Here is a 26,947-nt window from a genome sequence, read left to right as displayed (position 1 = left end):
TCCTTCCTGTCTACCTTATAACTCTCAATCGCCCCAATTGAACCTTCACGCCTCATCTTTACATCGGCCGCCCTCTTCCCTTTAACAAGGGATTCCAATTCCTTATTAAACCACGGCTCCCTCGCACGACCCTTTCCTCCCTGCCTGACGGGTACATACTTATCAAGGACACTCAATAGTTGCTCCTTGAACAAGCTCCACATATCAATTACGCCCTTGCCTTGAAGCTTACTTTTCCAAGCCACACATCCTAAGTCATGCCTCACCGCATCATAATTTCCCTGCCCCCAGATATAACTCTTGCCCTGTAGTGCACACTTATCCCTCTCCATCTCTAGAGTAAAAGTCACCGAATTGTGGTCACTGTCCCCAAAGTGCTCACCTACCTCTAATTCTAACACCTGCCCTCGTTCGTTACCCAGAACCAAATCCAGTATGACCTCCCCTCTTGTTGGCCTATCTACATATTGTGTCAGGAAACCCTCCTGCACACATTGGATAACAGTCAGCAATAGGAAGCCTTACCCAATGTTCCCAACTGCCTCCAGGCCACTGCCTTTGAAGCTAGTTTAATTGCAATACAGTTACTAATTTGGCACAGTGGAAGTTGTATCCTCCTACATGTGTAATTATATATGTTGTAATCACTTGTCTTGAACAGGCAAGATTGATAATTGTAATTTATAATGTATAGTGAACAATATGACCTGATTCCTAAACATCCGAAGCAGAGTACGATAGATTTTTTTCTGTAAATATATGGTAACTTGCTCCTCAGGTTTCAGATGACTACTGGCTGCTCTTGTAGCTTGTGATTCAAACCCCTCTAATGTTACTGTACCACTTGCAATATAATCCTACTGTTTTTCTTTTAAATGAAGAAAACTAAATTAATGGAACAGTCAGTTAACCCAATTTATATATCATTACGAAATGTTTTGTGGTAGTTTCTTAAAATATATGGAGGATTGAAGAATTGTGAAAAGCCTTCCTTTTGATCCATGGTTTCTGCAAAGGTAAGTGACAAGAGGCTGTGGCAGCAGTTGAGATGTTGCAATTTACTTCCTAAACCCCTGGCTGAAAGAGGCTGAAACAGCAGTATTCTTGTTTTATATATTGTCCCTAATGGAAACTCTGCATGAGATTGGGTGGTGGAAGGGCAAACGTTAATAACTACTTTTGGATTTCTGCTATTGTAAGGTCTGACAGGGTGGGTTTCCCTTCTAAAAGAATTGTTGCAAATATTTTTATATGCAGTTACAGAAATTATGACAGCAAGTTGTCAAAGTTACAAAATCTGATTTTTGGCCTCTTCAGGGATTTGCGGGCATCAATTTTAAGAACTACCATTTGTAATGTATATTGTGACAAGTTCTAACAAAATGTGTGTTGCTGTTTTATAGCTGCGTTGTTGTGGCATCCACAATTTCTCTGATTGGGAAAATACACAGTGGTTCAAGCAGACAAAGAATAATAGTGTACCAATCAGCTGCTGCAGATCGGGTGTCAGTAACTGCACAGGCAGCATGCAACGTCCTTCTGACCTGTATTCAGAGGTAAGGGTGTTCAAGAACAAATGACTAGTGTTGCAGACGAAAATTACTTGGATCAGTTGTACGTCAAAAATTCTCGTTTAACTTGAATTCCAGTAAGGCTCAAATTCCAAGTAGCTACTTTTTCAAGGCAGTGGGTAGATTTTTTCCACAGCAGTGGGTTTATTAATCAAAGCATTCATGAGAGGTATTCGGACTTTCTCAGGATATGTTAATGTCCTACATATTACTTTTCCTGTCAACACCGTTGTAGCACTTACTGTAAGCCTTGTTGCAGGACTCTACCTAAATTATGCTCCAAAAATATGAAACCGCTTTTCTTATTCTTCTCTTCAATTCTACAGTGTTCTTTGTACCCAAGTACATTTTCAATTGTTCGGCACTTCTGTCTTTACTTAAAATACCTCCTTGTCTCTGTTTTCAAGAAATTTGTTTTTTTTTTAAAAGTGTTCATGGTAGCCATGGAATTTAAATTCAGTCAATAAAATCTGGAATTGAAAGCTAGTCTGATTAGTGCCTGTGAAACCTATCCTTTTAAAGTCATGAAGACTATCTGGTTCTCTTGCATCTTTTAGGGAAGATAATCTGTCATTCTAATCTGTTCTGGCCTGCATATGACTGCAGATCCATAGTAACAGAATATAAAATGATATAGCACAGGAATAGGCCGACCATTTCTGTGTTGATCATGATGCCATTCCCAAGTAATTCCATCTACCTGGTCATGGTCTGTATCCTTCTAATCACTGCCTGTTTGTGGTTGGCAGGCTAGTCAGCCCAAGGACAATTGAGGATGGGGATAAAATGTGATCCACACCCATAATTTATTAAAATAAGAAGATGTATATCACTTCAAATTTATATTCAACATTAATTTGAATATTTCTTTAGACAAAGTAAACTAAGTTGGGCCCAACAAACTGCTGGCATTATACATTCTTATAGCAGCACGCTAGAGGAGTGACAGGTCGTACTCCAAACTTGGAATGCGTTCATGGACCCCATGCAGACTGTGTAACTGAACTAAGTAAATCTGGTTACTTATAAGCTGACACTAGGGAAGAAAAAAGAACATATAAAAGCAGATGGATTTCATTCCTTTTTGTTTTTTAAAAAAAAAAATGGTTCACTGGTGCCTTTTCTGGAAAATAACCTATCACTCTTAGTTTAATCTATACATAACTCTCTGGCTGTCTCTTAATGTTCTGGAAAGCCAATCACTTTGGGTAAAGATCCATTGCCACTTTCTCAAAACAAATAGAGATGAAGAGCAAATACAGCTCTCCCCAGTGTCGCTCGCATAGAAGAACATTTTTAAAAATTAAGTCTGATATACTTTTATCTAAAGGAAATTAAAGATAATTCTCCACTTTACCAGTTAAAAGCAATAATATCTGAAACAGAGATTCACAAATATTTTTGTGCAGCTTGCTTTTTTTTGGGGGGCGGGGTTAGCGGGGAAAGAAATTCAGTGTGATGCTGGAGGTCATTCAGCCCACTGAATTCATGTGGAAGTTTACAATTGAAGTTTACATGAAATCTGTAATTGCAGTTAGTGTATGCTGGAACATTCTTGCATTTTCTTTGATTATCAATTTATAAACCTTAATACATAACCCATAAAACATTTTGAAAAAGTAAACATTTCCTTCCAGTTCACCTGCCAACTGTGGCATATCCTAAGTGAGTGATTGGCTTTCTTGTGAAAAAGGAATGCGAGTTCCATGCAAGCTTGTTTCATGTGCAAGCTCTTAAATTTACAATAATGGACTATTGATTTTTTTTCCTTCCCTCTTACCTTTATCCAGGGTAGTTGTAGTGCCTGCTATCATGGAATGAAGTCGAGGGATGAAGAGGTTAAAAACCCACTCATATCTCTGATTTAATTATCCTCTGACTTCAGATGCAAATGCTTTGAGGATCTGTCGTGCTCACATACGGATGATGACTTGGCTGAAATCTGGAAGATTCACTGAACAATATGGGGTTGGGGGAGAGATATGGAAAACAAAGTGCTTTCATTATTTCATTCTTTTAATCACAGGGATGCAAGGTTCTAGTGGTGAATAAGCTACAGGAAATCATGATGTACGTCATTATGGCTGCTTTGGCATTTGCAGCTATTCAGGTAAGGTTGAAGAATAAGTTGGAATAGAGTCATTGAGTCTCATAACACAGTGGAGCCGTGTGGCCAATCAAGCCTTTGCCGGCTCTGTAGAAGCACTCGCTCCTCTGCTTTTATTCAAAATAGCATTATTAGATGAGTAGAAGGGTCTTTTGGTGCAGTGTCAATGTCCCTACCTCTGGGCAAGAAGTTTATGTGCAAGTCCTACCTGCTCTGGAGGTATGTCAAGATGTCTAAACAGGTTATTTTAAAATAATTACTTTGGTGTATCATGTAGAAATGGAGTACGTTAGTTTTTTAAACAAGATTTTAACACCGTGCACATGCTATGTAAATCTTTCACGCTGGTGAGAATTGAAACTTCAAAGATACCATGTATGCTCCCTTTCAACTGCCCTGTAATTGTTGACTTGCCTACTCTTATAAGAGACACAGGTGTAGTTTATGATAAAACCATCTGGTAAGTGGTTGATCTCGTACAGGGTTATAGTCATGTTTCATAGGTCATAATCTGTGTGTGTTAATGTTAATCATATCCTGCTTTTATCTTTTACTTCATTCGTTATGAATGTACTATATCAGGTTGCTGATGTAAGGCAATTTTGTATTTGAGGCTGCCTGTTGCAGGGTATTCCTTTTTTTCTGTGCACTGGTCACATATAGAACTGCATTTTGAGTTTATGGAGAAGTGTTTGCTCTCTATTCCTATTTAAAAAGTTTTTGATTTGTTATTGTTACATGTGTTGAGATAGTGAAAAGTCCTGCTTTGCATGCTAATTGGACAAATACCATAATGTACTTAATGCAGAATGTAGTGTTATAGCTACAGAGAAGGTGCAGAGAAAGATCAATTCCTAATACAGGAGGTCCTTTCATAAGTCTGATAACAGCAGGGAAGAAGCTGTTCTTAAATTTGTTGGTATGTGTTATCAAATGTTTGTATCTTGTTCCTAATGGAAGTGAGTAAAAGAGTATAATGGGTTGAAGTGGTCATTGATTATGTTGGCTATTTCCAAATGCAGTGGAAAGTGTAGGTGGTGTCAATGGAAGGAAGGCTGGTTTTTGTGATGGACTGGGTTGTGTTCAAAACTCCTTGTAATTTCTTATGGTCTTGGGTAGTGCAGTTGCCATTCTGTGATGCATCTGGATAGGATGCTTTCAATGGTACATCGATATAAAAAAGTGAAATTCCCTTCTCTCCCATACCTCTTCATTCTATTTGATCTCGCACCTATAGTCACACAGCACCGGAACAGACCCTTTGGTCCAAATTGTCGATGCCAAGCATAATCCCAAGTTAGTCCCACCTGCCTGCTCCTGGCCAATATCTCTCCAAATCTTTCCTTTTCAAGTACTTATCCACGTGTCTTCTAAACATTGTAACTCTACTTGTTCCACTACTTCCTCATTCTACATGCGACCCACCTTTTTACAAAAAAAAACAAAAATTGCCCCTCCTGTCTTTTTTTTTAAATAAAAAATCTCTCATCTTAAAAATATGCTTCCTGCTCTTGAAATCCACTGTCGTAGGGAAAAGACACCTACCATTAACCCTATCTATACCCCTCGTGATATTATAAACTTTTATGTAATTAAATGGCCTCATTATTCTTCCTATATTAAACTTTTTCTATACAGAAAACCTTCCACATTTTTCTAAATTTGCCCTTCAGCAATTTTGAATCTGTTTAAATCACAAAGGAAATGCTGAAGTATTGCAGACCACCCAGAAATTAGCCTATCCTTGATTCCAGGATGGTTTATTCAGGCTTAATGCAGCGCCTTGGGCATTTCTATGATACTGTGCACCATATCTGTAGGATTCTCCTTTCATCTCTTCATCCCTCTCCTAACCCACTACCTATTCTATTGGCTGCTTGTCAAAGCTCAAAAATGTACATATCCAAGCATCAGAATTGAGCATGGATAGAGCTCATGGTCACTTCTGAGCAGTCTCCAGGACCTCAACATTTTGCTTGGATGTATAGTGAAGATTGCAATAAATGCACTGTTACAAGTTGTCTTTTAAAATGATGAATTTTCTATGTTAATGTCTGTCATTGCTTCCAGTCAGAAGTTAAGATTGTTAAACTCATGTGTTTGAGGGTAGTGTCCCAATATCTCAATTCTTGGTACCAGTAACCCATCATAAGTAACATGGGTGCATTTCTTTGAAACTTAGTCAGAGAAGTACTGCACAAAAACAGACCCTTTGGTCCAACTCATCCATGTCGACTAGATATCCCAACCCAATCTAGTCCCACCTGCCAGCACCCAGCCCATATCTCCCAACCTCTCCTATTCTCATACCCATCCAAATGCCTTTTCACTGTTGCAATCTTACTAGTCTCTGCATTTCCTCTGGAGGCTCATTCCATACGCATACCATCCTCTGCATGAAAAAGTTGCCCCTTGGGTCTCTCTCATATCTTTCCCCCCTCGCCCTAGAGCTATACCCTCCAGTTCTGGAATCTCTCAGCCCAGGGAAGAGACTTTGTCTATTTATCCTATGCATGCCCCTCATAATTTTGTAAACCTCTAAAAGGTCACCCCTCAGCCTCTGATGCTCCAGGGAAAACAGCCCTAGCCTATTCAACCTCACCGTATAGCTCAAATCCTCCAAACATGGCATTTCTTCAAAGAATACCAGAAGTACTTTAGGCATTATTCTGAAGAGGTTTTTACTATAATGATGTGGTCCTTGATCAATATCAGGGATCATAAGCTTTACATTTTTTTTGGACTTGTGTGTAGAAGTGTATTTTAATTAATTTGTGGAATGTAAGCTGCTGGTAAGGCTATCTTCCTCAAAGGTGATGAAAAGTCAACTGCTTGACTCAAGGCAATCCCTGTTTTGGAAGAGCTTTCACAATGCTTTAGCAGTTTCAGGATTTTGACCCAGTGATATTGAAGAAATGTTAATATTTCAAATCAAGGTCATTTTTAATTGGGTGGGAGGATTGAGATATACCAATTAGACACGTAGAGATGCCTTCACACTCTGAACTTGTGCCTTGGAGATGGAGTGACTTTGGGCAGTTGGGAGGTGAGTCGCCCACGGCAGGTTATCTGGTGTGATATGTTTTTGCTCTTGCCCTATTTATATTGATTCATTTCAGCTCTTGGCCAATGATGAGTCCCAAGATGTTGATAGGAATTTGATAGATTTGTAAGCAAGACAAGAAGACCACTTGTCTGTCTTCAGGAGTACCAATCTAGCATTAAATCAATTGATTTACAACCGTGGACACTATAAAGCATAAGAAAGCTAATAAAACCATGTACTAAATTTTTTTTTAAAAGCCTCGCTATGAATTAAGTCGCAAGCGCTTAAAGCATCTTGTGCATGCCCCTTGGGACGATCTCCAGTTGTCAGCATAGACTCTGTAGCATTTGTAATTCCATGAAATTGTGTTCTTTGACCATAAATTGATTGCCCGGTAGTTGGTCTATACTGCAGTTTTGGGAATGGCTGGAGTTGCAAGTTACTTTGTATTTCTGAGTGGACTGCTCGAGTTGCCAACTTCCTACACTTGGTATCTCTCAACCTTTCAATCAATGATAATCTCAAAGGAAACACACTGGTTGCTAAAGGCATCTGCTGACTAGCCTATCCTTTTGCAGTTGAAACCTGTATAGAATTCTCCTCATAATTCTCCTCATCCATTATTTTGTAGACAGCAAATAAGCCATTATGTATTCAAGTGACATGCTGTTCCTTTCAAGAAATTAGTGCTTGCATGTTTTGGTTATTCTCTCAGTAATATATGTCCTTAGATGTCAGTTGATTTGTTACTTACTGCAATGGCATTGTGCAAGGGACTATCTTGGTCCTACTGGATCTTGGAAAGGAGCAAGTGCCTTGATAATTTTAGGGGTTGTACTATCCTGATGTGATATGTTGCTGACTTGCTGTAAAGGAATTTGGAGTATGCATTTAATCTTGAGCTAAATACATTATGTAATAATTTCAACCTTCTGAAAGCCCTCTGTAATGGCCACATTGCTGCTGATGTTTTCTCATGGAAATTCTAATCTTGTTTCAATGTAAAAAGTAATACTGTTTAGCCACAACGTATTCAACAAAATGCAGATGCTGGAAACTGAAATAAAAGTGAATATGCTAGTAATACTTTGCAGACCAGGTAGCATCTGTGAAGAAGAAGAAAAAGAATTTTTGAATATTTTCAGGTTTACACCCTTTTAAAACCAGCTCAATGCCTAATGCATTGGATATGATTAGGTAGAGTTGGCTTGTTGCTTGTTTTGCTCAGTCTTCTATTTTTAGCGAGGATGATTGTTATCCACACTGAGTCTGTAGGTGGATGTACAGACCAATGCTGCTGCAGGCAGTGTTATACTTGGGGCAGGTGGTGGTCATGGGAATGGAGTGGGGCATTGGTGTGGCAGGGTGCTCCTTTTTGCTGTTTTTGCCTGGCTTGCTTTTTTTTGTCCCCTGATGGCAAATCTCTAGTTGCTCCACACCTTCCTGGATGCTGCTCCTCCACTTTGGCAAAGTGCAGCATTTGGGTAGCTACCTGGGAAAAACTGGCCCAAGACTATCCAGTGTCTTCTGTGTCCTATGGTAAAAGCTTACTCATCCAATAGAATGGATTGGAAATGGGCTATTAATTGGGTTGATCCTAATGTAACTCTGGGAAGAGTTTGCCAAAGGCACAACTATTTGAGAGTGCAAATCTTTTAGGTGAGATGAAATGTTGTCAGGGCCCATTACCTTTGTGTCGTGTATGTGCAGCTGTTTTTGATAGCAGTGGAGTGAATTGAATTGGTTGAATTTTGGCATGGGAATGACCTTGGGAAGATGAGATGGATCATCCTCTTGGTACTCAGTCTGTAGACAGACAGTTGCAAATATTTCAGTCACTTCTGCTGGGTTCATTTGAGGAGAAAATGAACTCTTTGAAGTTTGATTAGTAAGGTATATTAGACAGAAAGTGCTTCCATGAATATATGTAACATGCCAACCAATCAGCATGTAGTGTCAGCAGTTTAACCTGAAAATGGGCCCTTTATCCCAACTATCTGCCTCTATTAATTTGCCAATCCTCTTAGTAAAAGACTACCTCCAACGTCATAGGCTCTTAACTTCCTAAGTAACCAAAGATGAGACCTTATCAAACATCTTTCAGAAAACAAAATAATACTGGTTCACCTTTATACTGCATGTTATCTTCTTTCTATTAACTTTGGTAGAGTTTTCCCTTCACAAAGTCGCGCTAATCTGTTTGATTAGTTGATCTAGTTTTAAATTTTCTGCTATTATATCCCTTTAAAATCAACTCTAATATTTTGACAAGGATTAAGCTAATGGCTTAACTTTGCCTATTTTTCTGAATATGGGTGTTACATATGAATTTTGACAATCCTCTTGGACTTTTCCAGAGTTTAAGGATTCTTGGAAGATTGCCAATACATCCACTATTTCTCTAGTTGCTACATTAGCAGATCAGGTTGAACATCAGCATTCAGTCAGGTTCAAGAGACTTGTCAGCACTTAATCCCATTATTTCCCTAGCACCTTTTTTTCTTGAGATAATGTATTTATTTCCTTTTTGCCCCTGGATTTATTTAGAATGGGGCTTGAAATGCTATTCAATTCAAGCTGGAAACAACCAGTTGTTCAGTTAACCAGCTTCACCAGTGTGTCTCAGCTGGCTTCTGTTTCAGAAATGTGACTATAACTACACCCAGTCAAACAGATCAGCTTTTAGTTACTAGACTACAAATTTAGCCATGAAGTTAAATTGCATTTTTACCCTTGAAAGTTGTTTCTTTTTCTGGAAAAACTCTAGGTTACCAGTAATCCATGCCCCTTTTTTCAATTTGCTATTTTCCTTAACTAACTTGGCTAACCATTGTTAGGTTATCCCTGTGCAAGAATCATTCTTCCTTATTGTGGTATATCTTTGAGCCATGAACTATTTAAAAGTATGTTGTTTTTCAGGTGTCTTTGCTGCTAAACTCCTGTCCTAGTCTGCACCAGCTAACTGCAGTCATTCCTTTGTAACAAAAACATAAATGGTTAGCACTGCTGCCTCGCAGTGCCAAGGACCTGGGTTCAATTCCAACCTTGGGCAACTGTCTGTGGAGTTTGCACATTCTCCCTGTGTCTGCATGGGTTTCCTCCCACAATCCAAAGATGTGCAGTTTAGGTGGATTGGCCATGCTAAACTGCCCATAGGTTTCAAGGATGTGTAGGTTAGGTGCATTAATCATGGGTAAAAATAGGGTAGGGGAATGGGTTTGGGGGTTGTGGGTTACTCTTCAGAGGGTCAGTGTAGACTTGTTGGGCCGAAGGGCCTGTTTCATATTGTAGGGATTCTAGGATTCTGGAAAAACTCAGCAAGTCTGGCAGCATGTGGAGAGCCATAGTTAATGTTTTGGGTGCGATGACCCTTCAGAATGTCAGTTGACTGCCAGATCTGTGGAGTTTTTCCAGCAATTTCTGTTTCTGGTTTCCAGCATCTACAGTTCTTGGTTTTTCATTCCTTTTTGTAATTACCTTTTCAGTTTAAGGCCATTATTTCTAACCCATTTCTAGCACTCAATAGCATAGAATTGGACATTCTATAATGTTATGGTCACTGTTTCAGAGGGCAGAAAGAGACCATTCAACCCATCAAGTCTGTACCAATTCCTTGAAGAGCATCACCCTGCCCCCCCCCCCCCCCCCCACACCACCACCACCACTACCAATCCTCATAACCTTGCATTTATCCTGGTTAATCAACCTAATCTACATGCTACAGGGCAGTTTAGGATGGCCAGTTCACCAAGCCTGCACATCCTTTGTCTAGAAGAAACTGAAGCACCTGATGGAAACCCATGCAGGCACAGGGAGAATGTCTGTGTGGAGTTTGCACAGTTACCTGATGCTGGAATCAAACCCTGCTCCCTGGTGCTGAGAGCGCAGAGCTTGCCACTGTGCCACAGTTGAGTAGAAATCTGTAGAAATTAAAAGTAAGCTGTGAATGTTGGCAATTTGTCAGCAACCTATTGACATCCGCACAAGTCTATTATATTTTGGATGAAGCCTATTCACCATGTACTTTATGGGCCTATTCACATTGCCAAAAGGTGGCGTACAGTATTGCTATCTGGTGCTGTTTAAAATCTGGCTAGCTCTTTTCATACACATGAAAGTCAGCATGATGGTAGCTTTTTAGTTTTGCAGATGTATTCATGGTCTGTGTTTTTTTAAAAAAAAATGCTAACTTTCTGTCTGTAAAATTTACAGACGATGACTGTAGCTTCTCTAGGCTTAGATTTGATAGCCTTTTCTCTCCACTTTTAAATACAAAATGTTTCTTCCCGTTTTTTTTCTCTCACTGCATCTTGTAGTAACAAATGGTGCTTGGAAGGATTTAAGAAAATGTCCTTGTGTTAATATACCCCTCCCCCATATTGCACAGTGCTCCCAAAGCAGCAATGTTGCTGTCAATGCTCTATGCATGATACTTGTGATTCACCTTATTCTTCCCCATGGGGGAAGCACCTGACATCCCTTCTGCTCTTCTGAAAATTAACAGTGGACAGTAAGTGCTTGTGTATGCTTGAGATTGAATCACAGCCACAAACCTGTAACCATACTTCAGCTGCTCATACAAACACCACCTAAGCTTTATCCTACTACTTAAAATTTAAGACCATTGAAAATGTCAATTTCAACTTTTTAAATATCATGTATTTTGATGAACTACTAGCTCCAAAAGCAAAGCATTGAATGTTTAAGGCTGGGGCTACCTTTTGTTTTATTATTGACTTTGTGCATTTGAGTGTGCAGTGCACACTGACCTCATTGTCATGTTCTCACAATACACAGTATCCTGTGGCAATGACTCAAACCAAGCAACTAGAAAGAAATAACTGGATTGAAATTGATCTCCAAGGAAGGGCAGTATTCAGACTCTATATTAGTCATAATTCCTCAGTGAAAATTCACTGGAAAATTTCAATTTGTTTTTGTATTTGTCAATAATTCCCTGACACATCCCTCATTAAATCAGAATACAACTCTTAAATAAAGATATTTTACTATAAAAGTCGAATGTTGCTTTTTACTTACAAATTGCCACTTGGCTTATAAAACTCATTAACAATTTATTTAATCTGCAGAGCAGATCTGTTTACAAAGGCCATTTTGCTGCACCTGAAAATACCTTACAAAACTGAGTGAAATTTCGTCTGTTTTATTAATTGTGCATTCTGTCTCTATGGGTAGAGGACATGCCTGGCTTATGGAGTTGCTGAATTTGGGAAATACACTATTCTGATACCTCTGTAGCCAAAATATCCCAGATCTGTATGGAATAGTTAATTGCAATACTTGTGTGCATGTGCACAATTTGATCAGTTGTAACTGCACTGTGGGTCTAGCTTGTGGAAAGTAAACTGGGGAGGAACCCAAAAATGGAACCTGTTGAAGCATGTTGTAGCCTGAACCTGAAGTTGCTGTGGTCGTGCATGTCATTACTGATAGCTGCTTGGATCTTGGTATGTTTGACGTTTGCTTTGTAGTTCATCTCTGTTAGTTCATAGTGTTGGAGCTTACTGCTTTAATTAAAACTTTCATTCTCACTTCATACAAGTCTGCTTGTTCGGTATCGTGACCATGAGCTTAACCATTCATTTCCTCCTCCATTACTGTAATGACAGTGGTGTACTAAATACAAGATGCACTGCAGCAACTTGTCAAGGCTTCAAGAGTACCTTCCAAACCAGAGACCTCTACCACCGAGAAGGACAGGGTCAGTAGATAAGAAGGAATGCCACCACCTGCAACCTCGTGCAGGTTTTTCACCATCCTGGCTTGGAACTATATCATTGCCTCTTCATTCTTACGGGGTTAAAGTCCTGGAACACACTCCCTTAAAGCAATATGAGTGTATTATGACTATATTATGGATTATAGCCAATCAAGAAGATGACTTACTGCCAACTTAGACATTTGGGGGGGTGAATAACAAAGTGATGGCCTTGACGACAATGCTTCCATTCCATGGAATAATCACAAAAAGTGGTGTTGGTATAACTTAATAATTATACTTAGATTATGGCTTGGTGACTGTTTCAATTTCATTTGTGTTTTCAGAGTTCTTAGACGCAGGTTGGCCTCAAGTCATGTAATGTAGTAATAGGTACAGCTGGTAAATCATGTTATAGGGTCATAGAGAGGTACAGCATGGAAACAGACTCTTTGGTCCAAACCGTCCATGCCGATCAGATATCCCGACCCAATCTAGTCCCACCTGCCAGCACCTGGCCCATATCCCTCCAAACCCTTCCTAATCATATACCCATCTAAATGCCTCTTAAATATTGCAATTGTACCAGCCTCCACCACTTCATCTGGCAGCTCATTCCATAGCTGTCCCACCCTCTGTGTGAAAACGTTGCCCCATAGGTCTCTTTTATATAATTCCCCTCTCACCCGAAGCCTATGCCCTCTAGTTCTGGACTCCCCGACCCCAGGGAAAAGACTTTGTCTATTTACCCTATCCATAATTGTGTAAACCTCTATAAGGTCACCCCTTAGCCTCCGCTCCAGGGAAAACAGCCCCAGCTTGTTCAGCCTCTCCCTATCACTCAAATCCTCCAACTCTGGCAATATTCTTGTAAATCTTTTCTGAACCCTTCCAAGTTTCACGACATCTTTCCGATAGAAAGGAGTCCAGAATTGCATGCAATATTCCAACAGTGGCCTAACCAGTGCCCTGTACAGCCGCAACATGACCTCCCAACTCCTGTACTCAATACTCTGACCAATAAAGCAAAGCATACCAAACGTTGCCTTCACTATCCTATCCACCTGTGACTCCACTTTCAAGGAGCTATGAACCTGCACTCCAAGATCTCTGATCAGCAACACTCCCTAGGACCTTACCATTTAAGTGTATAAGTCCTGCTAAGATTTGCTTTCCCAAAATGCAGCACCTCGCATTTATCTGAATTAAACTCTATCTGCCACTTGTCAGCCCATTGGCTATCTGGTCCAGATCCTGTTGTAACCTGAGGTAACCCTTTTCGCTGTCCACTACACCTCCAATTTTGGTGTCATCTGCAAACTTACTAACTGTACCTCTTATGCTCGCATCCAAATCCATTATGTAAATGGCAAGAAGTAGAGGACCCAGCACCGATCCTTGTGGCACTCCACTGGTCACAGGCCTCTAGTCTGAAAAACAACCCTCCACCACCACCTTCTGTCTTCTACCTTTGAGCCAGTTCTGTATCCAAATGGCTAGTTCTCCCTGTATTCCGTGAGATCTAACCTTGCTAATCAGTCTCCCATGGGGAACCTTGTCAAATGCCTTACTGATGTTCTTGTAACTTGTAGTGCCGCAAGTTAGCTGACTGTGGATTGGTTGTTGCTTTTCATCACTGTAGTGAGTCCTGGCTTCCTAATGAGTGCGATGCTATTATTTGGGCTCCAGCCAGGGCAGAGGAGTAGTGATTTCAGGCTGCAGGTAGCATTTGGCTCTTGACAGGACATAAACTTCATAGACTCCATTTCAAGGTTTCTCCACAGTTGCATTCCAATGACTATGCCTTTGCAGAAAGATTAATGTGTTTGCAAATGATCACTAATTTTGAATGTGACAAAGTGAATTTCAAGGTAAATGTGAACAAGTCTTAACTTTACCAGTATTTAACAATTTACAATATTCAGTCCCTCTCTCAACATGAGAAGTAGAATATTTTGACTTGGTCTGAGTTGATAAATTCTGTTTTGGCAACATTCGAGGACAAGCAGTGCTTCTAGCATGCAGAGTAAGCAATGTCATTGCAGTCATCTGCCTTTTGTAGGTCATTTATCTCAATGGTGGTCAATGAATGAGAATTCCAGACCTGGAACTATGTGCTGAAATACTCAATGTTCAAATTTTAAGTATTTCGAGCAGTAAGAAATCTTTATTTTAGTACTTTGAAAATGCATTTTTAGGTTGAGGGATGATACCTTGCATAAACTGCTGTAGAACTATGAGAACAAGCAGCAGATGTGCACTGTCACTCAACTCCTCTATTTGCATCTTTTATTTGGCTTCAAAATAACAGCTATCATGAACCTAACACTAATACTGTCAGAAGACCATGCTGCAATATTAGCAAGAATGATATGTCAGGACTAAATTTGCTGAGTATTTTTACTGCCTCCCTTTTGTGTAGTGCCTGTTGTTACAATACAATGTTTAGAAATTCACAAGGTCATGTGCCATGGCAGGTCACTTGTTCTGAGAGAGTCAAACTGCTTCGTCAGTTACTGACTGGAAGAGTACCAGGTTCATTAGGGTGGGGGAACGAAGGAGGCAAAGGATCGTGTTTTCCAACTAATTAGCTAGGCTGTGCTCTGGAATTGTATACTTCAGTTGGCCTGGAATCTGCAGTCAGAAAATTTTGAAGAGGGACTTTTTAAACAAAAGTCACTTCTGGCTTTCTGCTGAGCCCCTCCCCCCTAATTCAACCAAATCCTTTCGAGAGATGCAATCATTATTCATAGCTTATTAATTTCAGATAACCCTGTTTCAAAGGTTCTGGTTCATTGAGACAAAAAGCCAGTCTTTCTTCCAACATCACCCAGTGATTCCCAAAAGTATGCACCTGATGTGAATTGAGATATACTGATGGCTCAATGACTCAGACTTCTCTCCTTCCTTCCCCTTCTACCTCTGACCTTAAATCTACACTCCCTGATTATTGACCCCTCTACTAATGGGGAAAGTGTCTTCCTCTCCACCCTACCTATGCCCCTCAATTTTATGCACTTCTATCAGATTCACACTTAACCTTCACAGCTCCAGCTGAACCCCAGTAAAGAACCCATTCCATCAGATCTTTCCACATAGCCCTGATGCTCCAGCCCAGGCAATCATGCTGGCAATTCTTTGTACCATCCCCAGTGCAGCCATGTCCATGCTATAATGTGGTGACCAGAGATGCAACCAGTGACTCAATTGTGACCTAACTATTGTTTTTATACATTTCCTGCATAATCACTTGCATTTTGTATCTCTGCTTATAAAGGCACGTATTCCATGTGACGACTTCACCACCTTTCCTGTGACTTTATCCAGTCTGTTAACGTGGACACCAATGTCCTTCTGATCTTCAGTACTTTCTGGGGTCCTATCTTTCATAGTGTATCCTCTTGCTTTGATAGTTTTCCTGCAGTCCATTTCTACAATTTTTTTTTTCTGGATTGAATCCATTTGCCTCTACTCAGCTGATCAGTCTGATATCATTCTGTAGTTTACAGCTCGGACAAAGTGAGGACTGCAGATGCTGGAGATCAGAGTAGAGAATATGGTGCTGGAAAAGCACAACAGATCAGGCAGCATCCGAGGAACAGGAGAATTGATGTTTCTGCATTCAGCCCTTCAGGAATGAGGCTTGTGGGTCAGAGGGGCTGAGAAAATGGGAGGGGGATGGGGCTGGGAATGTGATAGGTAGATGAATGTAGGAGAGAAGGTGATAGGTCGGAGAGGAGGGTGGTGGATAGATGGGAAAGGTGACGGACAGGTCAAGAAGGTGATGCTGAGTTGGAGGCTTGGGACTGGGGTAATGTTGGGGGAGGGGAAATGAGGAAACTGGTGAAATCCACATTGATCCTGTGTGTTTGCAGGATCTTAAAGTGGAATGAGGAGTTCTTCAGGCGTAGGGTGTTAAGGGTTTGGTGATAGAGCAGGCCCAGTTTAGAGCTTCCTCCATTATTTACCACCCTACAAATTTTCATGCCAACTGCAAACTTCTTGTCATTTCTTATAGCAGTAGGATCAAGTTAAATCCCAATGTAGATGTATTCCAGTGAGAACTTGAAATCTCAAGAGATGGGAAAAATGATTTGCTGTGGCAATGCGGGAGCTTGGGAGGTGGGCTTTGTGCTGATTTTGGTTTCGCCAAATAGATATTTGTATTAGTAAGAAAGTCGGGAGTTGAAATTGCTTCCTGGGATGTTTTCAAAGGGTTTTGATTTAAGATTTTTGGCTTCTCACAGAAAGCTAAACTAGGACCACTGATTAACTGTGTTTACCTGTATGTTTAAAATTGAAGAATTAAAGAATCTCCCTGCATGACTCAACTTTTAGTAGATATATTCCACTTCTAACTGAGTTTGTGTTAATGTACCTGAAGCATTCTTCCTTGCTGTGAAGAATTATAAACCTGCCCTTTTCATATCTCCGCAAAGTCATCAGTTCTTAAGATCTGACTCTATATGCCATACTGAGTTTACTGATAGTTAAGTTGAATTTCTGAGATAACTGATCCTCCTAGGTGACCTACATTTTCCACTTAATGGATTTGAGCTCTTGCGCTCACAACTTTGGCAACCATTAGTTCTTCGCACTTCATTCTCTCCAGCTATTACTCATTCCAATGTTGATTACTATGCTCTCAATTGCCTCAGCTGAGAGATCTGGGACTTCCATTCTAAACTACTTCATTTCTCGCTCATGCTCTTGCTCTCCTTTTTTGCTCTGTAAAAATACTCTGACCAAGCTTTTGCTCAGCTGGCCGTGTGTGCGACAGTGTCAAAATTGTTTGATTACTGCTCCTGTGAAATGTCTTGTAGCATTTCCCTATATTCAAGGTGCTGTGTAAATGTTGCTATTTGTTTTTTGAGGTCTTTGGACATCTGGGGAACATGAATGGTGTTATTCAGGAGTTAATATTTCGATGGAGTTTGCACTGCTGCAGTTCAATAATGTAAAGCCACTTTATCAAGGCTGTTTTATTTTGGGCTCTTGAAGTGCTGTGTCCATGCACTGATTCCTGTTGTTTAGGATACACAGCAGGCATACTGGATCTGATAATCTGCAATGAGACAAGATTAGTTGGCTGAGTAAAGGTAGCCTGCTTACATTATGATGGAATTTCGCATTCCGGTTAAGGGCGAAAAGAGGTTGAAAGTCAGTATTTTGAATTTAAGTGAACTGGGAAAGTCGGGTTACGGGATAGGTCAATAAGGATTGAGCGGCAGACCTTTTAAGACTGTTTTGGAATATTCAAGAATATTATCTTGAGTGAGATTAGATTCCCTACGGTGTGGAAACAGTTCACACTGACCTTCCGAAGACTAACCCAACCAGACCCATTCCCTGACATTTACCCTGACTAATGAACCTAATACTATGGGCAATTTAGCATGGCCAATTCACCTAACCTGCACATCTTTGGATTGTGGGAGGAAACCCACGCAGATATCGGGAGAATGTGCAAACTCCACACAGTCGCCCGTAGTTGGAATCGAACCTGGGTCCCTGGTGCTGTGAGGCAACAGTGCTAACCACTGTGCGGTGGATGTTCTGGAGGATAACATCCACGGCAACATTTTACATCTATCTTCTGTACTGACTGCAGGTAATATCTGAAACATAATTATGAATCTGAATGTGAAAGGGAGTGAGTACATACAGCAATTATGACCAGGGAGAGGTGCTGAGAATTAGAACCAAATGAGTCAGCTGGTGTTGACTGACTTAACTGAAGGCTCTAAAAGTGGTAGCTCCTGCTGATTTTAACTTTACAGGATTTCCTAGACTCCGACAGAAGTCTCATCAGATAGTAAAATAGTGATTGTAACTCTCCTATCTAAGAAAGAAGGGTGCTAGAAAGCAGGCAAATTCAGTACATTTAACCTGTCATCTGTCTTCAGGAAATTGCTGGGTTTTATTATAGCAGTAATTTCAGGTTACTTAAAAAATCTCTCTGCAATTGGGCAGTTACCATAATTTGATGAAAGGGGAATCATGGCTTGATGTATGAGCCACCTTTGAGGAAATAACCAGCAACAAGTGGAACTACAAGGTGTTATCTATTGAGATTTCCAGAAAGTAATTGCTAAGATACCTCATCAAAAGTTCTTACACAAGATAAGAGTTCATGAGGTAAAGAAAGTGGAAAGAGGATGGCTGGCTAGTAGGAAGTTGAGGGTGGGTACAAATAGCTTGTTTTAAGTGGGTTGGCAGGATTCCCAAAAAATAGACTTCTGCTCCTTGGATACTGCCTGACCTGCGCTTTTCGAGCACCCTACTCTGACAGGATATAAGTAGTATGCTGTGGGACAATGTTGGGACCTCAGTTATTTGCAATTTTCTATCAATGACATGAATAAAGGAACCAAATTTGCAAGTGGAGTATTATAGGAAAAATATAAAGTGATCTTGTCAATTTTGACAGGGAGAATAGAAAAATAGTACATTTTAAATGGAGAGAAATTCTTAACAAATACAGAAGGATCATGGTGCATGAATCACTTAGTGTGCAGGTACAGCAAGTGATCAAGAAGGCAAATTGAATGCTGTTATTTTTTCCACAGGGAATGGAAAATAAATTCGGCATGTTTTGCAGCAGTTGTATAGGGGGTGGTGAGGCCACATCTGGAGTTGTGTACAGTTGGTTGCTTGTTTAAAAAATAATCCAAGTATGTTAAAGCAGTTCAGGAGACTCAGTCAACTGGCACCTTGGATGTGAAGAGCTATCCAGTGGGGGGGGAAGGTTGGGCAGGCTGGCCTATATCAAATGGATTTTAGAAGAATGGGAGGTAACCTTGATGAAACTTAGATGCTGAGATGACTTCACAGGTGGATACTGAAAGGATGTTGCCTTTATGGGAAAGACCAGCACTCATAGTCATAGAGATGTACAGCATGGAAACCGATCCTTCGGTCCAACCCATCTATGCCAACCAGATATCCCAACCCAATCTAGTCCCACCTGCCAGCACCTGGCCTATATCCCTCCAAACCCATCCAAATGCCTCTTAAATGTTGCAATTATATCAGCCTCCTACTTCCTCTGGCAGCTCATTCCATACACGTACCATCCACTGTGTGAAAACGTTGCCCCTCAGGTCTTAACTCTTTCCCCTCCCACCCTCGGGAGAAGACTTTGCCTATTAACCCTATCCATGCCCCTCATAATTTTGTAAACCTCTAAGGTCACCCCTCTGCCTCCGCTCCAGGGAAAACAGCCCCAGCCTGTTCAGCCTCTCCCTATAGCTCAAATCCGCCAACCCTGGCAACATCCTTGTAAATCTTTTTGAACTCTTTCACAACATCTTTCCGATAGGAAGGAGACTAGAATTGCATGCAATACTCCAACAGTGGCCTAACCAATGTCCTGTACAGCCGTAACATGACCTCCCAACTCCTGTACCCAATACTCTGACCAATAAACGAAAGCATACCAAACACCACCTTCACTATCCTATCTACCCATGACTCCACTTTCAAGGAGCTATGAACCTGCACTCCCAGGTCTCTTTGGCAACACTCCCTAGGACCTTACCATTAAGTGTATGCGTCCTGCTTAAATTTGCTTTTCCAAAATGCCACCCCTCATTTATCTGAATTAAACTCTATCTGCCACTTCTCAGCCCAGTGGCCCATCTGATCAAGATCCTGTTGTAATCTGAGGTAACACTCTTTGCTGTCCAGTACACCTCCAATTTTGGTGTCAAATGTAAACTTACTAACTGTACCTCTTATGCTCTCATCCAAATAATTTATGTAAATGACGAAAAGTAGAGGACCCTGCACTGATCCTTGTGGCACTCCACTGGTCACAGACCTCCAGTCTGAAAAACAACCCTCCACCACCACCCTCTGTCTTCTACCTTTGAGCCAGTTCTGTATCCAAATGGCTAGTTCTCCCTGTATTCCGTGAGATCTAACTTTGCCAACCAGTCTTCCGTGGGGAACCTTGTCGAACGCCTTACTGAAGTCCATATAAATCACATCTACCACTCTCCCCTCATCAATCTTCTTTGTTACTTCCTCAAAACACTCAATCAAGTTTGTGAGAAATGATTTCCCATGCACAAAGCCAAGTTGACTATCCCTAATCAGTCCTTGCCTTTCCAAATACATGTACATCCTGTCCCTCAGGATTCCCTCCAACAACTTGCCCACCACTGATGTCAGGCTCACCGATCTATAGTTCCCTGGCTTGTCCTTACCACCCTTCTTAAACAGTGGCACCACGTTTACCAACCTCCAGTCTTCCAATACCTCACCTGTGACTATCAATGGTACAAATATCTCAGCAAGAGGCCCAGTAATCACTTCTCTAGCTTCCCACAGAGTTCTAGGGTGCACCTGGGAGTTTATCCACCTGTACCCGTTTCAAAGACATCCTGCACTTCCTCCTCTGTAGTATGGACATTTTGCAAGATGTCACCATCTAATTCCCTACAGTCTATATCTTCCATGTCCTTTTCCACAGTAAATACTGATGCAAAATACTCATTTGGCATCTTTTTAAAAACAATGGGTTTCCCATTTAAGAGGAGGAAAAATGTTTTATGGATCTCTTGTCAAGAGGAAGAAAGAGGCTTATGAGACGTGAAGGCGTTTGGGAGCTAGAAGTTAGCCAGGAAAGACCAAAAGAGAGAGCTAAGAGGAGCCAGGAGGGAACATGAAAAATCTTTGACAAGTAAGATCAAGGAAAACCCTAAAGCTTTGTAGGTATGTCAGGGATAAAAGAATGACTACAGTAAGATTAGGGCCAGTCAAGGACAGTAGTGGGAAGTTGTGCGTGGAGTCTGAGGAAGTAGGAGAGGTGCTAAATTTCATCAGTATTCACACAGGAAAGAAAATGTCGAGGAGAATACGGAGATATTATACTAGACGGGATTGTAATTCATAAGGAAGTGGTGTTAGCAATTCTGGAAAGTGTGAAAATAGATAAGTCCCCTGGAATGGATGGGATTTATCCTAGTATTCTCTGGGAATCTGAGGAGATTGCAGAACGTTTTGGGTTTGATCTTTGTCGTCATTGTCTACAGGAATAGTGCCAGAAGACTGGAGGATAGCAAATGTTGTCCCCTTGTTCGAGAACGGGAGTAGAGATAACCCTGGTAATTATAGACCAGTGAGCCTTCGGTTCTGGGTAAAGTGTTGGAAAAGGTCGTAAGAGATAGGATTTATAATCATCTAGAAAGGAATAAGTTGATTCTGGATAGTCAACACGGTTTTGTGACGGGTAGGTTGTGCCTCAAAACCTTATTGAGGTCTTTTGAGAAGGTGATCAAACAGGTGGATGAGGGTAAAGCGATTGTGGTGTATGTGGATTTCAGTAAGGCATTTGATAAGGTTCCCCATGGTAGGCTATTGCAGAAAATAGAGGCATTGGGATTGAGGGTGATTTAGTGGTTTGGATCAGAAATTGGCTAGCTGAAAGAAGATGGTGGTGGTTGATGGGAAACATTCATCTTGGTGTTCAATTACTAGTGGTGTACCACAAGGATCTCTTTTTGGACACTGCTGTTCATTTTTATAAATGATCTGGATGAGGGCATAAAAGGATGGGGTAATAAGTTTACGGATGACTCTAAGGTTGGTGGATAGTGCCGAAGGATGTTGCGGGTTGGAGAGATGTAGATGAACTTGGTTGAGAGGTGGCAAATGGAATTTAATGTGGAAAAGTGAGGTGATTCGCTCTGGAAGGAGTAACAGGTTACTGGAGTTAGTGGTAAGGCTTTGGTTGTGTGGATGAGCAGAGAGATTTTGGTGTCCATGTATATAGATCTCTGAAAGTTGCCACCAGGTTTTTAGGGTTGTTAAGAAGGTGTACGGTATGTTAGGTTTTATTGGTAGAGGGATTGAGTTTGAGCCATGAGGTCATTTGCAGCTGGACATAGCTCTGGTGCGGCTGCACTTGCAATATTGCATGCAGTTCTGGTCACCACATTATAAGAATAATGTGGAAGCATTGGAAAGGATGCAGGGAAGATTTACCAGGATGTTGCCTGGTATGGAGGAAAAGGCTGTGGGGGACTTGGCTGATTTCTTTGGAGGGAAGGTTGAGAGGTGACTTCTTAAAGACACATAAGATAGTCAGAGGGTTAGATAGGATGGACAGTGAGAGCCTTTTTCCTTGGATGGTGATGGCTAGCATGAGGGGACATAGCTTAAAATTGAGGAGTGATATATTGAGCGCAACATTGAGGGCCGAAGGGCCTGTACTGCGCTGTGTGTTCTGTTATGGAGTGTCATAGAATCATAGAATTCCTTCAGTGTGAAAGCAGGCCCTTCAGCCTGTCAAGTCCATACTGACCTCCCTGAAGAGCATCCGACCCAGACCCACTCACCCAACCTATGCATTTCCCATAGCTATTCCACATAGCCTGCCCAGCTCTGGACTGTGGGAAGAACCCCACACAGGCACAGGGAAAATGTGCAAACTCCACACAGCCACCCAGGGATGGAATTGAACCCAGGTCCCTGGTGCTAAGGCAGTCGTGCTAACTGCTGAGCCACCCTGTCACTTACTGTATCTTTAAAACTCTTCAGTGTAGTGGGGACATGGTCATTGAATATTTTAAGGGCAGAAATTAATGGTTTCTTGATTGAAGTCCTTTGCGGGGAGGGCAGGCCGAAATGTAAAAATAGAGGTCAGATCATTGGTCATGATTTTATTGAATAGCAGAACAAGGTGGGGGAGCTGAGTGCAAGAGTGGCACTGGAAAAGCATAACAGTACTCGCTTTCTCCTAGGGGGAGCTGAGTGGTCTATTTTCTGTTTATTCATGCAGCTCCCTTTATTCCAGTCCCACAAGAAACGAGCTAATTGTTAGATGTTGGCATTCAGAAATCCAACCTAAAGCACTAGTTTTAAAAGTTGTCCTTTTCACTTCACATCTTTGCTTTTTTTTCTGGATCTGTAACAGTTGATCTTAATTTATTTCTGTAGTTTTTGCAAAACTTGTTGACCCCAAGCTTGGTCAAAAATGTGGCAGTAAAGTTGTCATTTATGCAATGGCCTTCAAAAGTGGATCTTTTGTTCCAGTGACTGCTTTGCTGATGGGCAGCTGGCCTGCAGTAGTTTCTACTTTGCAATTTGATTCAGGGTGTGGGAAAGGTTGTCATGAGACGGCATAAAGAGTATCCCTTTAGCATTGTAGTCTACTCCGTTATTTACCAGTTTGATTTGTGTGACTCACCCTTGGGCAAATGAATAACTCTGCATGGAACAATTGGAAATTCTCTCTCTGGTGGCTTTGTAGTTTTTCATCACCCTCCCCCCACCAATTTCTAATGCTTTTGTTTTCCTCTCTCATAGAGGAATCTCCTTTTGATTTACAGATTTTTTCCCAAATGCTGATGAGGAAAAAAAACTGCATCAATTGTGCCTTGCCATGTCCAAAAGGGATCTTAATGCACCTCAGAAACAATAACTTTCAAATTTCAGGCCTCTGTCATTGATTTACATGTAGCAAATTCCAGGATACAATGATTAGGTAATATATTATAGCATGAGTTGAAGCAGGAATGTTGATTTATTTGCTCCTTGAATGGGTTCATGGGATCTTAAGGTAGGTTGTTTGGTCTATCTAATTAGGTGGCTCTATTTATGTTACGTTGCTCACAAAGCATGATTTTGTTTTTGTTGGAACTCTGGCAGTTTCCCTGAAACTGAATGACAAGACCTGTGATAAACGGACTTCCCATGTTTATTGCAGCATGGTGGTTGATCTGATTTGCATGCATTTCAGTTCCAATAGTGAATACTGCACAACTTGCAGTGTGCACATACAAAATTAAAATACTGTGGTGCTGGCAATGTGAAATATAAACAACAATTCTGGAAATACTTAAGTAATGCAGCATCTATAGAGGGAAGCAGATCTAACTTATCAGATTCTGATTCAGGATTATCAACCTGGAGCATTACTGCTTTCCCTCTATGGAATCAGCCAGACTTGATTGATTATGTCAAACATTTTTTATCTTCATTGCACTCTGTATGTGGAGGTTATACGTGCAACTATCATGTGAGCATCAAATATAGTAGTTTTGTGTAACATTGGTTCCTTGAGAGAATGCTGACACCCTGAAAACCTCAGTAGATTGTGCAGTACCCCTGCCAGTGAAGTCATTCCATCCTGTTTGCTCATATTTATTTGTGCTCATCTGGACGCTGCCTTTTTAAAATCAGTCAAGTGTTTCTCAGTGTGCATGCACAGAGCTTCTGGCATGTGCAATGTGACCCTGTTGGGTTGGGAGACATAATGTGGCGGTGCCAGTGTTGGACTGTAGTGGACAAAGTCAAAAATCTCAACACCAGGTTGTAGTCCAACAGGTTTATTTGGAAGTACAAGCTTTCGGCGCATTGCTCCTTTGTCAGGTAGCTAGTGGGGCAAGATCATAGGACGCAGAATTTATAGTAAAAGATCAAAGCATCATTCATGATGCAATGTATTGAACAAACCTAGATTGCTGTTAAGTCTTTAATCACTTAAAATGGGGATGCAGGTTGGTAGAGTTGTGTGGTGCTCAAAGCACAGCAGGTCAGGCAGCACCCGAGGAGCAGGAGAATAGACAGCCATGAATTTACACACGGTCTTCCAACTTTAGATCTGGCCTAGCTTCATAGTTTGTGTAGTGACTTTGTTCCCGATCAAGACAGGAGAAGATGACTTGTGATGCAGCATAAAATTATACACTTAAGAATGAATCTCTCACTGCTCTAGGTAACACTACAGTTGGTTTACCTAATCTGCTTTGCTTGGAACTCACTTGTAATATATGTATTGAACTAGTGCAGTTAATGTTAGGCTGCAAAGTGCTGGACCTATTTACAAAAATAGATGGTGGTTTGAGGAGCTATTTATGAGATTGTCAGCTGGCAGAATTAATAGAATGGTTTTCTAATTTGTGTCCAAATGTTGAAAGGAGTTTTATTTAAGTGCTATTTATGAGTGGTACTTTGTGAACTGAATCCAATCGTTTGCTCATTTAATGTGGAATGGAGATAAAACTTTACAATAAAATCTCAAAGCCTGTATGGCAAATGCTCTGACCTTAGAAGTATTTCAATGGAAGCTGATATGAAAAGCCTTGAAGTTTTAAAATACATCTTATCCAGCACCAACAATGGGAAATAAGTTGTTATTTATCCCATATTGCCATTTGATTAGCTATGCCTTCTCTCTTTGTATTTGTCCTTTTCTCCAGATATTTTCATGCCTATACTTGACAAATTATTATCTGAATTGTCTCCTTCAGGTTTCGTCTCCCAAGTTTGCTTTTTACTGACTAATTTTGACTTCCTTTGTGTGCCAACACCACACGGACAGCAACAATTCAAGAAGTTCACATATCATAACCTTGAGGTCAATGAGAGATGGGGCAGTAATGCTAGTACTTTCTCTATATTTCATTTTTGATGCGTGGACCTCCAAGTTCTCCAAAACTGGAAGTTAGTGCATCGCCATTCCAATCTGTGTGCAGAACCTCTGTGACCATAAGATGTAAGATCAGAAGTAGGCTATTTGGTCCATTGAGTATGCTCTGTCATTCGATCGTGGCTAATGTGTTTCTCAAGCCCATTCTCCAGCCTTTTCCCTGTAACTCTTGATCCACTTACCAATCAGGAACCTATCTGTTTTAAATACATTCAGTGACTTGGCCTCCACAGCACTTTGTGGCAATGAGTTCCACAGATTAACCAGTCTGTTTTGCAAAACTTATTTTTTGACAGGTTGTGGCAAATGCATTGAGAATGAGTAGTTAAACCAGATTGTGAAAACATTATAAAATGGAGCAACAGATATCCTTGTTGGTTAGACTTGTCTTAACCTACAGTTCCATTTTGTGGTTATTATTTGTGTGGTTTCCTATAATAGGAAAGATATGCTTCACTAATTCACTCTCTTGCCCCACACACACAAGTTGAAATTGCAGTCATTAAGTTGTTAGTCAAAAAACTGACTTTTGGAAAATAAACCGGACCCAGCCCATGTTGTAAAGGCCTATTCGTACGCCAAATGATATTTTATAAATGGTTTTCAAGCTGTAACTTTTTAAATCCTTTCATGTGTAATTTTTTTCTTTGAATTACTGACGAGATGAGCTATGACTGCCATTTTGATGGAATTTGCTTTTACATTAATAAAATGTAAAATCGTGGTTGGTTAGTGATTACAAGGCAAGATTGGAAGGTTCTTGTGTACTTTTGTCAGCTGCCTGAGTAAAGCGAAATCAGGTTGACTGCTATCTGAAGCTTTGAGGAGAAAGTGAGGTCTGCAGATGCTGGAAATCAGAGCTGGAAAAGTGCAGCAGGTCAGGCAGCATCCAGGGAACAGGAGAATCGACGTTTCGGGCATAAGCCCTTCTTCAGGAATGAAGAAAGTTTGTCCAGCAGGCTAAGATAAAAGGTAGGGAGGAGGGACTTGGGGGAGGGGCGTCGGAAATGTGATAGGTGGAAAGAGGTGAAGGTGATAGGTCAGACTGGGGTGGGGGCGGAGAGGT

At 40.9% G+C, this 26,947-nt stretch overlaps 1 protein-coding gene across 1 annotated transcript in view; it reads left to right on the top strand.

Moving 5' to 3' along the window:
- tspan3a (tetraspanin 3a) overlaps nucleotides 1–26,947 on the top strand; it is a 50,210-nt gene that overhangs the window by 19,048 nt on the left and 4,215 nt on the right. Inside the window, exons 5-6 of the mRNA XM_043680396.1 lie at nucleotides 1,404–1,556; nucleotides 3,598–3,681. Of these exons, the coding sequence (XP_043536331.1) occupies nucleotides 1,404–1,556; nucleotides 3,598–3,681 (237 nt within the window). The remainder of the gene's footprint in view (nucleotides 1–1,403; nucleotides 1,557–3,597; nucleotides 3,682–26,947) is intronic.

Source organism: Chiloscyllium plagiosum, chromosome 40, assembly GCF_004010195.1.
Source record: "Chiloscyllium plagiosum isolate BGI_BamShark_2017 chromosome 40, ASM401019v2, whole genome shotgun sequence".
In the NCBI taxonomy this organism is placed as follows: domain Eukaryota; kingdom Metazoa; phylum Chordata; class Chondrichthyes; order Orectolobiformes; family Hemiscylliidae; genus Chiloscyllium; species Chiloscyllium plagiosum.
Note: the sequence above shows the minus strand (reverse complement) of the source record. Positions and strands in the feature narration are given on the sequence as shown.